This window comes from Chelmon rostratus, chromosome 22 (genome assembly GCF_017976325.1).
Source record: "Chelmon rostratus isolate fCheRos1 chromosome 22, fCheRos1.pri, whole genome shotgun sequence".
Lineage (NCBI taxonomy): Eukaryota > Metazoa > Chordata > Actinopteri > Chaetodontiformes > Chaetodontidae > Chelmon > Chelmon rostratus.
This window is the reverse complement of record NC_055679.1, coordinates 9,249,994-9,263,057: the sequence shown is the minus strand read 5'-3', so window position 1 is coordinate 9,263,057 and position 13,064 is coordinate 9,249,994. Positions and strand designations below refer to the sequence as shown.

Here is a 13,064-nt window from a genome sequence, read left to right as displayed (position 1 = left end):
GTAAAATCATCACATCATGTCATACGTTAGTTATATAGTTAGTAATTACAGTGACTGATATGGTTATTCACGACTGTTCACTTCACTTAAGAAAACCTCATGCACACATCCACTTTTTGATTTAACGTTTAACAAAAAAAAAAAATGCTTTTGGAGAGGGCCTTGGGTGTCTTAATTGTCCAGCATGTTGTGTAGAAGTTAATCATCTTTTTAATTAGTCTTATTTTGACTACAGCCTCCTCATGGTGTTATGCTTACACTGTAAAGCAGGTGTGCACCACTGTGAATGTGCACACACAGGCCGGCCTGAAACCCCAAGAGACAACTGAAAGAGGGAACAAATACAAGGTGCCTCTTTTTTGTCAGAATCAGATAAAACCTCACAGACCTTTTACTGAGCCATTCAACACTCTGAGCAGAAGATAAGAGAGGGAGAAGAGAGCGATATAAAAAACATACAAAGGGAAAAGTTATGAGAGCCAGCAGCCACTGTGTACCTCACAATGGCTCTCGCTAAAGTTTGTGTCTCTTCTGATCTTCTCCCAGCTGGACGCCTGCTTTTCAGGCCCTGTCTCCTCTGATCTAACTTCAGACACTGGAGGGCCTTTTGCCAGCCTGCAAACTGTCAAAGTACCCCAGGAATCAAACACCGTCGCATGCTGTCATGATCAAAGACCCACAGGTAAACCAGACGAAGACACAGCCACATACAATTGTCATCTAAAAGAGGGGGGAAAGTTTTCATTTCAGAGGCTCTTATTTGGTGTCTGCAGGCGGATGCCTTTTCGCTGTTTCGACTGCATCGATTAGAATAAAGAGAAAGAGAAGCGGCTGGGCATTTGAAGATACAACAGAGGCCCGGAGTAAAACCAAGTGCCTCTCAAGGAAACTTTCGGACTTGGGTGAGATTTCAGAGTGTGCGGCTCCAAGAATTTGAAGCGAAAAGCAGGAATGTCCATTCACTGGTGGGATGGACGGAGAAAGCTCGGTGGTGTGACAAATAAACATATAGATCACAATGAGCTCCTGTCTCCTTTTCCATTATGTGTGGCCATAATGAATGCTCAGTGCAGCTGGTGGTGTCCATTCTTTCATGGGCTCTACATCAGATCAGACACTCCACCAGTAAGACCTGACCTGTCCTGGGGAGATCAAACACCTCATTTCATTTCATGGCCTTTGCTCCATTCTCCCTGCCTCTCTCTCTCTCTCTCTCTCTCTCTCTCTCTCTCTCTCTCTCTCCCCATTGGCCTTGGCTATGCTCGTCTTTTTTCTCTGTTTCTGCCAGAGTGCCCTGGGTCATAATCTCCACCCATAAATCTAATGTCGAGTGTCAGCTCCCGCTGAGTTCACTCACACACTCGCATTCCGCACATTCTGTCTGTCGAACAACAGCAAGATCAGGGAGAGAAACCCCTACGTCATAAGTAAATCATGGTCATTTGTCAAGTGCATTACATGTTCTTGGATACACTGGAGATTATTGTGGCTGATCTGAGCCCTGGCCTGCAGACATCATGGAAAATTATCTAAAATTTGCAATAATCCCCTTAATATCTGGACTAGGTAGACTGTCTAAATTGATATAGAGCTGAAGCTGGTTAATTAAATGATCAGCGAATGGGCAGAAAATTAATCAACACCAATTTTCATTATAGATCAGTCAGTTACATCGTTTTTTAAGCAAATATGACAAAACAAAAGTAAACTGGTTCCACCACTAAATTGTGACTATTTGCTGTTTTCTCTTCCTCTTCTGTGATAGTAAATTGGATTTGGTCTGTTGGTGGAACATAATGAACAACTTGATGATGCCACCTTCTGAGAACATGTGATTCTCAACATTTTCTAGACTACCTTATTGTATCCCAGGGCATGCCCCAGGGACCGGTCCTGGGACCACTACTATTCATTATAAATATTCAGAATATATGAATAGTCTCGATCTGTGATGTACTGTGACACACTGCTCTGCGTCTACACTAAACCAGGCTCTTTGTCAGCTATAACTTCCTTTTAACACTGTACAGCAAACCCTGTGTGATTTAAAACCGAGTGCTGACGAAACAAAACTCAGAATTTTCTGAAATGTACAATCTAAGCTACTGAATCGCCCATCGATCACCATATTTCAGGGCTCAGAGACTGAGTCTGTATTTCACTACACATTTGTAGGAATTGTGATTGATGATTCTCTCATTGAGACCTCACATTCGGCAACTGGGGAACAAACTGAGACGTATTACAAACTTGAAACATCACTTAACTCATCGTTGCTCTGTTTTGGATGGGCTACCGTGTCCACCCATGGACTTAACCACTGGACTATTGGATCTACATCCTTCAAAAAAGGACCAGACAGGACTTATTTCTACTAACTGTGCCCAAGGTCCATACTGAACTGGGAAAAAGGGCATTTAAGTATTCTGCTCCTTCTGCTTTACTTATTATTTAAGTAAAGTCTAAAAAAAGGAGAGAGAACAGCTAGAGCTACTAATTCATTCTGGCTAAAATAAAATAAAATTACAAAAATACAGGACACACAAATGGAACACTTATACAGCCGGGTTTCCAGCAATGTTGGGAGTAATTGTTGTTGTTGTCATTTTGAAAGTGGAATGTTTTCCCATTCTTGCTTGATCGGATGTCTGAGGGCCTGAAGATCTCAGCCAACCATTACTGTTTTTTTTAGCCTTGTCCCTTGCGTACAGAGATTTCTTCAGATTCTTAAAGTTTTTATTGAGAAACATTATTCTCAAATTGCTGCACTATTTGTCAGCACAGTCTGTCACAGAGTGGTGAACCCCTCCCCATCTTTACTTCAGAAAGACTCAGCCTCTCTGGAGGCTCTTTTTATACCCAATCACTACCTCACCAGCTTGTTGCCAGTTAATCTAATTACCTGTGAGATCTTCCACCAGCTGATTTCTTTGAGCATTTTCACAATGTTTTGTTGCCACTGTGCCAAATTCGTTTGAAACGTGTTGCTGGCACCATAATTCTAAATGAGGATGTAATTTTCAAAAACAATTAAATTTCTCAGATTCAGCATTTGATATGTTGTCTTTGTGCTGTTTTCAATTAAATATGGGGTTTCAATGTTTTTCAAATCATCCCGTTCTGTTTCTATTCATGTTTTACACAGTGTCACAATTTTTTGGAGATATTTGGAGTATTTATACCAACCGTGCATGTATTCAAACTTGCAGTAATAATTCATGTGACAGACTTTCACAGATTTGGCTCAAACTGGTAATTTCAGGGCATGTTGCCACACAGGGTCATGTGTGAAAATGCATCCAATGTGTCTGTGGTGCTAAATCAACTACAACATTTGTACAATGTAAAACAACTGCTTCAGTTCCATACTGACACATTGTGTGAGGAAAATGGTCACTAATACAAACATGCATCACACCCTCTGACATAAAACACATCTAACTTCATTTAGCAGAGACTTCAGTGCCACTGGTGTTGATGTGTAAATGGTCACATAGCATTAAAATCCTGTTAAGACCTAGGTTATTGAACATAGAGAAGCCACTGCCTCGACCTCGACCAGAATAGTTCAGGCAGTTTATTCTCGTTAATGTTAAGGAATGTCTTTATGAAAGAGCCTCTATACTAACTTAACTTACCAGCGTGTTTGGAGTTTTTGCTAATTTCCTGGATTCCCTCAATGTTTTTCACAATTTTAGCACACATTTTTATTCTACAGTACAGTATTTGTTTCCTTCAACTGTCCTGTTTACACTCGAAGTTGTGGAAATATTTCAAGTTTTTCCTTATAGTGGACGTCTGCACAAAATCAAGCTCTATATTCTTTAAATTCTTCTCATAGCTAATCATATTATCTGGTATGAATAAGTATTCTCATATAACCACACAGAACTTAAAGGACCAGTGTGTGGATTTTAGTGGCATTTAGTGGCGAGGTTGCAGATCACAACCAACTGAATACCCTCACAAGCTCACAAACGAGGCAGGAATCCATACTGTGATATGGTCCAAAACATATAGTCACAAATTGATCTTTGAGTTATGCAGATCTTTTGATCTAGTATGGATCCAAAACAAACACTATTGTGTGTTTTAACATGCATATAGTGAACACACGAACACACAGCATCGGCCTCGTCTGCGAGAATAGGTGTCTCCTCTCTTGCCCCTCAGACATGGTTTGGTTTTTGGCTTGATTAACCACTTAGTTCAGTCTCTCAGACACAAGATTGCAGGGAAAAAGCAAGTAATGAAGTGCTTTTGAATTTGCATTCCTGAGAGCTTTCACAGACGCCTTGATTTCAGTCTGCCTTTGCTGTTTGTTCCTCGTCAAGAGATGTCTGCTATTTTAACGGTAACACATAACAAGTGTCCATCCAACCTCCTCCATATTGCTCCCTCATCAACCTAACTGCCATGAATAAACACAATCAACATGCATCTGAAGGGGAATTTGGAGGCTTTTTCTCTCAAATGGTCCCTGATGGGTTGTTCATCATTGTCATTATGCAGATTACAGTGTGACCGTGAATGCAATACTGGAGCCCTTTTCCTCTGGAATGAAATGTCACCGTTCCCCAAAGCTGACCAAAAACACTTGTGTGTTTTGTTCTTGCAAGTCGAGCGCTGCTGATCATTTATGGACAAACTGTCTCAAGAATATGAAATTAACAGCATTCAGTCTACACTCGAAAGTCAAGCCTTTATTTTTAGTATCGACCTTGACAACAATATCCGAGCGCACATTCTGCATTATCAGCTGAAGTGTCTGTTGTAATTTACCAGGTAAGTACCATGGGCTGGTTGAGAATTTCCAGAAAAGTCTCATAACAAAGTTAGACACTCCAATCTTACTTTTTGTAACTTTTTTTAAAGGTTTTTAACTCTATTTGATTTTTCGTTGGTAACCACGATTATGTAACATGATGACTTGCCAGAATCTGCGATTATTTCTGTCTCAGATTTGGGACAGTTGACGTAAAAGCTTCCCTTTGCACCCCGCTCCTGGGTGCAAGAAAAGAGGAAACACAATTTGGTTTAAATCTGGGGCCCTTTCACTAGTCCATGCTTCCAGTAATGATCAAACAACAATAGGAGGCAGATAGAGAAGAACGTTTTCGCAAAATCTGCACAATTTGAAGTTGGACTTTGAGGTAGACACACAGTATACTGACGGGACCTGCCTTCCTCAGCCGACCAACTTCAGGTAATTTGAGATTCAATTTTTTTTCCAAATACACTGAAATGCAAAGAATATTTTCCTGCAGTTTGAGTTGTGCTGTAATGTGACTTAATGTTCAGTTCATGAAAGCTGCCCTCGCTGATATTAACAGTAAACGGGGTAAGAAGCCCACCACCTTCACTCCTCTGCAAGCAACATCCTGTTTAACAGGAAGTTTGTTAGCAGCAGGCTGGAATTTTATTGGATATAAAGACTCTTAAGTTCATATATTTCTCGTTCATAGAAACATAGATCTAATACCTTTTCAAAGATTAATCATTGAACTTTAACCAGTGAAGTCCGAGCGGTTTTAAGAGAACTTGCATGCTCCAAATCTTTTCAAATTCAAGCTTAATGTAAAGCCATGTCAGGGGGCATGCTGGAGATGATAGTGAGTGTTCCTGGTTATAATTATGTTTAAATGACAAAATGAAATAGTTTCCACTGTCAACACCGTATTCCGCTAAATTCCAGCGTGCATTGTGATCCAATGTGTTTAGATGTAAAAACAGACATTTGCTCCTCTCTCTGCTTATATTATTTCATGAAATTAGAAAAGATTACCAAGCTGCATTGAGTCTCATAGCATCCTCTGTTCCCTGGTGTCACTTTGACAACATCTTGTTCCAACGTGGACGTGTTGCATGTTCGTTCGAGTGCAGCTTTGAGACATCAGAATGACACAGCGGGAAAATCTTTAAAGTTCCTCATAGGCTACTTCCTCATTTTTAGTCACCTGATATTATTTACAATACATGAAGAAAAACCCTGTGAACTTCTCTTATCTTGCATCACGGGAATGTTGTTTTCAGAGCGTGTGTGGGTTTGGGGCTGGGGAGGGGGAAACTGTGACAGGATGAGCGACATGGCAAAGAGGGTGGACGCCTCATGGGACGATGAGTCACAACCAAGATGACTAAGTAGTGTTTTTTTTTCTTAAAGGGTGATGAACGAAATTTCACAAATAATCCTAGAGAGCGAGATAAATTGTTAATTTTGGGATGAATAAAGAATTTTAAGTTATTATCAAAACTTCAAGCACAGATTTGAGGACGTTTTTCATCAAAGAGGAGCCCAAGTGTGATGTGTCCCGTGCCGTTCAGAGGATGGGGTGCAAACAGCGTAATGGACGTGTGCAGTGTTACTTTGACATTAAAATTTCTGCACAGGGTACTCCAATGGTTTTGCAATTTGACAACTCATTTTTGTCTGAGTCATGGCTTACTGGTAATGGAAACAGAAACAGTTAATGACACACACACACACGCCTTCTCAAATATTTTAGGACTTTTTTTGTTTGTTTTTTAATGATAGTTTACGTGGGCATAAGTTGCAGTTTCAAGGAGGAAATGCAAGCATGAACAATATCTTTTTAGGGAAGTTGAATGGGTGACTACGTCACCATCTTGTGGTCAATCTGGAAATGACACCTTGAAGTGCAGTTGTGCCTTTATTTTGCACCTTAGACTGTTTTAGCTCTCCATTTGCATTAATTACCTGAACTTTTCACACAAACAACAACAATAATAATGATAATGTCAACCATGAAACTATTATTAGGAGTATCAGTGCTCTGAAGTTTAGTTGGCACATAAGCAGTGTGGAGCGGAGATGTGCGCGAGAGGCGGTGGGCTGCAGGGAGTAATGTGCTGGAAGAATGTAAACACTGTCTGCTCTGAGGGCTGACTTCAAAGTGAGGCGGTGGTAACCTCCTCTCAGCGGTGGCGCACACCCTTGACCGATGAAAAGTGAAAGTGAATGTTCATCCACGGTCTACAGCCTCTTCCTGAAACCCCTCTTTGAAGTCACAAAATGGATATGATTGACTCGTTAAGTAGACACATACACAGAAAAGAGTGGAACAGTATTGAACAATGCCACAGTTTAAGCATAATGACGTTGTACAGAAGCATATCAAAGCTCCCCTTTGCTCTGCCTTCCTCAGTTTGGTTTCCCACAACGCCAGAAAGACGACAATGCATCATCTCTGGTCATCCTGGCTATTTTAGCGGTGATATGCGACAGGTGAGAGCGTAAGGCGCTTCATGAGAGTCAGTATGTGATCATGCATGCTTGTACCTTCCCTTTCCCGGACACTCAAACTTCAAATTACATGTAAGGCAGCAAGCAAAGATGTTAATTAGTCAACATGAGGAATATAACTGAATTAAAACCAAGTCTTTGTATTGTTGATACAGATAGAATCCGTTTTAAAAATACTGTAAATGTCATATAAAAAGCAACATGTTTTAATTTAATTTCATACTTGTTTTCACCAGTCGACCACATGAGCATTCAAAATATCTTGCACACAACGTATTATAAAATGCTAAGACTTAAGACTGAAGATTGTCTTGGGAGCATCTGAGGATCCAATTCAAAAATGTGTATTTCTAATATTTATTTATGCTCAAAAAATTAATATTAGTCAGACTCCACATTCTGTCAAGCAGAACCTTGAGGACTTTAAGAGTTTTGGGACGACTTTACAGTTTTGCTTACTGGTGTTTTGGACAAACTGTTATTGGAAACCTGCTTTCTAGCACATTAATCAATTTAAAAAGTTGCAAAACAAACGCTGATCACAGTGTGTGACACAGATGATTTAGTCTTAACAAATCCACGTTTCTGTGGCTCTGTGGTGAGCTTCTACTCTCTTTCTTATCTGCTGTTCCCCACCAGTTACATAATTAGTCCTCACATTTTCCAAATCCACAGGATCAGTCTGAACTGTATGTAGAAATAAAATACATCCGCATGCAGGTGTTGAAACGTTTCACTCTATGTTGATTTTGCACTGAGCCCCTTTTCACTGTGACTCAGACTTACTGGAAGCATATCTAACATATCTATCACATGTGTTTAACCAATTTGTCTATCTTCGAGCTTGTTGCAGTATCTGTAACATAACTTCTGTAACATCATTATAACACACTCAGAGGCGCACTCAGGTGAAAAGCCAGAAGTGCCAGATCCCTGCACCTCTGCTAAATTTGGACTTTAGCAGCCAGTGCAGCTGGTTACACATTTATGAAAGTGAAACAAAGTCGAATTAAAGTGACATGTTGAAATATAAATTAACTTTTTACCAAACAGAAAGACTGTGACGAAACAGTCGAGGAACAGGTTTAAAACACAACCCTAAATGGCGATCTCTGCCCTTCATCCAGACTGAACACGCTCTGTAATAATGAGATTGTGTGAGGGGTGTATGTTAAGAAGACTTTGCCGGTGTGATCAGTGATAGAGGCTGGATCTCCTGCGTGTCTGAGCTCTTCATCATTATCTTGGCTCGCTGACTCATGTCTTGAACACGGAACAAAACTCTCACGGCGGCCTTGTTCCCAACGCAACAGGACGCCAGTAGGGACAATAAGAGAGAATTAGCGGTGAAAAAAGCAAATAAATAGGTGCTTCAATACATGACAGCCCAGCAACAAAGCCCACTGTGGATGAGAGGGGGGGCGAGAGAGATAGAGGGAAAGAAGAAAGAGAAAGAGAGAGAGAGAGAGAGACAGAGAGAGAGAGAAGCCTTGATGAAAATAAATAGTGGAGCTCAAAAGGAGGCAAGGGTTGAGCGGATTGGAGGTGATGATGAGTGGAGAGCTGTACAAAGTAGCACATCTATGGGAAAGGTTTTAATGAGGCAGACGTCGGTGTGTGTGGGTGTGTGTGTGTGCGTGTGTGTGTGTGTGTGTGTGTGTGTGTGTGTGTGTGTGTTTTCTCATCTGTGACTTAGACATTCAGTATATGCTCAGCATTGATACTTCCTGTCTCCACGTGGGTGGGTAAGGATTTGTGTAAGTGTCTAATGTGAACAGATAGGCAGACAGATAGACACAGACAAACAGGCAGACAGACAGACAGACACAGACAAACAGACAGAGAGACAGCCAGACAGTCAGACAGACACTCAGACAGCCGGACACCCAGACAAGATAGCCAGCCACACAGTCAGACAGACACTCAGACAGTCAGGCAGGCAGACAGATAGTAGACAAATTTTAAACATATATCATTACATTCATTCATTACAGGAAACAGATGTGATTAAACTGACTGAGCACGCCCTCACAGTAAAACAAAGCCGAATCCATTGCTCTTGCATCAATAAAAAGGTCTGCTATCTTTGAGAGAAAATACTGTTACAGAGTAAACATAAAAAGGTTACCCCGATATCTGGACAGTGTAGTTCCACTGATGATAATAAGTACACCTTATCAGCATGATCAGGTTTTTTTTGTAGACCAGCTGCTAAAACACCTACTCAGGTGGGACAGGGATGCACAAATACAGCCCAGGGAATGTTTTAACAGCTCAGTTCCAGAAATACACTCAAACAGCGCGGCCCAGAGAGTTCATGACCATTGTTTTGCTGCTGTTGGAAAGTACCACTTGTCTTACCATCACTCGTCACAGACTTTGAAATCTTTTCTCAAAACTGATTTCTGACTTTTAGGTAGAAGTGACACATTTCCAGTATCTCTATCTCTAACACAGATTTATCATACGGTTAGTCACAGGCCACAGTTCCTTCCACATCACTGGTTAAGTCAAATCACTCAGACTGAATCAGGCCTGCAGCCGGATGTAAAGGAGCGTGAGCAGCTCAGCACTATTACCTGTTGTCCTCCAACGGCTCCAAGGCTTTGTATATCTGCAAACCCTATCATCAGAGCAGCAGGAGGCCTTTAGCTCCACTACCAGCTATCAGGTGAACTGAAAGGGAGTCAAACAAACTCAAATAAATGACAATATAAAGAACACTTGTTGAACAACCAGGGAATCAAACAGCGGTGATGCCAAGAGTTCAGGACATCACAGTCACATTGTTTTGAGCATCATGTGGTCATTTGACAGACAATCGATAATGAGCCACGTTAGCTGAGGTGAGGTTATAAAGGCGGGAGGACATCTGAGACCCTCAGGGCCAGCCTCCCGGTCAGGGTTTACACTAAACCAGGTGTAGGCCGTCACCTAGAACAGTCAGTTACTGTATAAAAAGTGGATTTCTGAAACACATCCTGAATTTTGAATTCTTGGCTTTGGGGTCCTGCACTAAGTTAAATGGAATTAACAACCTGTGTTTGTGTTTAAAAGTGAGAGTGTGAGAAAGCAGGCCCAGCCTAATGGTGTTCATACAGTAAAAGGAAGAGATCACTGAAAGCCCACAGTTTGGTGAAAACGAAGACACAAAGACAGACAAAACAATGGAAGCAGCAAACAAACACACTGCAAAGAAAATGGAAGTATGAAGTGTGGCAATGGACAACTGGACAGATGGCATGAAAATCATAAAGGCTGCAATTTAAATTTAGTGGTCTCTTACCCATCTAATTCCCTTATATCAAGATGCTCTACATCTGTGGAAAATACGAAAATCTTATCTGAATTTGGGAAACTAGTGTTAAAAATGCATTTAGCAATCATCACAATGTACTTTCAGCCGCTGCAATCAAACAGATAAACTCCTGATCTGCATTTAATAGAATAGTCACAAAAATGAATAAAGTAAATGGCTCAGTACCTGCTGGCAAACTGCAGGTACTCATTTCATCTCTTGACCTAAATACACACTTTATGGTTTAGCAATGGAATAAGAGTAACCGGGTGACAAAAGCCTGGTTGAGTGGCATTCCCATACCCGTAAAAACACTCTTCGTGTGTTAAGCCAGTTAATCGTTATTTAAGAAAGATGCCTTGCTCGTGGGCAAACAGAGGAGCTCACAAACCACAGACAAAGACTCAGGCTAAACCCACACAAGCAAACCAGTTGTTCCAAATGAGGAATGCGGCTAGGCGGACAAAACCCTTTCTCTGCATTTAGAGAAACCTGTTTTCTCATGCCCGCTCCACGTCACCCACACATTTTCACGCAGCACCTAGAACTGCCTGGCAAATTCTGCAGCAAAGGCATTCTGCAATGTTGGCGACAGAATAAAGGCAATTAAACGCTGTTAGCACCACGCTTGGACAGCCAGGCAGCCGTACGTCCTGCCAATTAACCTCCCACATATAAGGAGAGAGAAGGAGCACTAAGAGTGAGGCACAGACTCGGAGATTAGAATCACACACATTTCTTACCTTCCTTCGCTTTGTGTTCAATCAGTTCTGCATTGTGGCAAATTTAAGAGTCTCCTATTATGCATGTGTCCTCCATTAGGACTCCAGTAGCATTGACAACTAATTTGCACTCAAATATTGTAATTTAGATATGCAGTACTTACTTTCATACTTGAGCTCTTGGTTCCCCCTGGGACCTTCAGCCAGTGACGCCTTGTCCCCATCTCACCCACTTCTGGGCTTGTTTCTCCAGTGTGTTCCAGCTGTGGCCCATTACCTTTATTTCAGCTTTCAACAAAAGAAAAAAGAATTAAGTGCTGTGTTTTAATTTGTATCATGGCACCAGTGATTCTCAGCAGGAGAGGTTAAAAAAAAAGAACTGATCGTCTGAATTTCTGATGCACTGCATGTGATGCATGCAATAAAAATGATACATCAGTGTGATTTTTCCCGTTTTGTCTGTCCTAATCTCTGATTTATGCCTCTTTTGACCGTTTGGTGGCAAAAAAAGGATGAAAAAGAACACTGATGTCACAATAAAACAAAATGTTTGATTTTGCATCAAAGAAAGTACTTCTTTTTTTTTGGCATATTTAGCTGAAAAAGGATGGTTGGCAGCAGTGTTTTTCCAATCAAATTGGCTTTTGGTTATATGCATGTATCAACTGATTCTGGTTAAGCCACAGCCTCCGAGATGCCTTGATCTGGGGCATGCTGTTTGTTGTTACTTCAGTCACGCCAATGATCAAGTTTGTCCATCCATTCACTCTATGATGGAAATACGAAAATTTTATAGAATTAAACTCATGACGAATTCAATGAGGGGCCATTTATTCATTTCACAAATAAAACCCCAGCAAGATCCTATTGTGCCTGAATAGATTTAAGGGAATCCTCTGGAAAGAGGGTTTCCAGAACGCTTAAACAGTTTAAAGGGAAACGGTGCAATCAGAAACATCCACTGATGATAAATATGTCAGCTGACGGCAGAAATGAAGGATACAGAGAGCATAGTGGTGTGGACATTGCAGACATACCATGCTGTGACTAATCTGTGCTAATGTGGGTGAAAAAATGTTCCTTTAATGTCTTCATAACAAACTGTCCAGCTTCCAAGATTAGCAACCACTAAAACGATAGAAACCTTGTAATTTGCTGCAGTCTAAAGCCGTCTATAGTAACTGGTGGAACAGAATGTTTTTGCTAATGAACATACAAGTGTGCAAATGCACAAGTGCACACACACGAAACCACTTCCACCTGTGCATCTCCCATGTGCCTTCTCATTTCCCCCTCTTTAAACAAGATGCATTCAGTGAGGACTCCAAGAATAAGTCATGATTTAATAAGGATAATTTGACAATTTCGTTACATGACTGCTTAATTTACTGACTAATTGTTGTTTCCTTTTTGTCAATGCTTCGATCCAGTTTCGGGTTGTCAGAACAGAAATGTTCCAGTCATGCTCGGACAACCAGTGGGAGATTCGTCAGGGAGACGACGGACAGGGTTTCTATGATTCTGGACCACATCCGCATAGCTGGCCTCAGTTCTTCCCCCCTCGGCCCAGCGGCACAGTTCATCATCCCGGCTCTCTGTATCCCTACGGGGAAGCCTACACCAGAGCACAAACTCCTGTCTGGCACCAACCCCAAAACCCATGGAAGGTAGGGAGCCACTACAGACTGTATGAATCAGAACCAAAGCATTACTCGTGTGTGTGTGTGTGTGTGTGTGTGTATATATATAGATATATAGATATAAGACCCATCAGAATCTG

General features: G+C 41.2%; 1 protein-coding gene across 4 annotated transcripts in view; it reads left to right on the top strand.

Annotated features, from left to right (window-relative positions):
- The first annotated feature begins 5,087 nt into the window (after window positions 1-5,087).
- The window catches only part of tfec (transcription factor EC), a 45,234-nt gene continuing 37,257 nt past the window's right edge, over window positions 5,088-13,064 (top strand). For all 4 annotated transcript variants that reach the window (XM_041963819.1, XM_041963816.1, XM_041963815.1 and 1 more), the window contains exons 1-2: window positions 5,088-5,206; window positions 12,715-12,951. In XM_041963819.1, coding sequence (XP_041819753.1) covers window positions 12,736-12,951 — 216 coding nt within the window. In that variant the 5' untranslated portion in view covers window positions 5,088-5,206; window positions 12,715-12,735. The remainder of the gene's footprint in view (window positions 5,207-12,714; window positions 12,952-13,064) is intronic.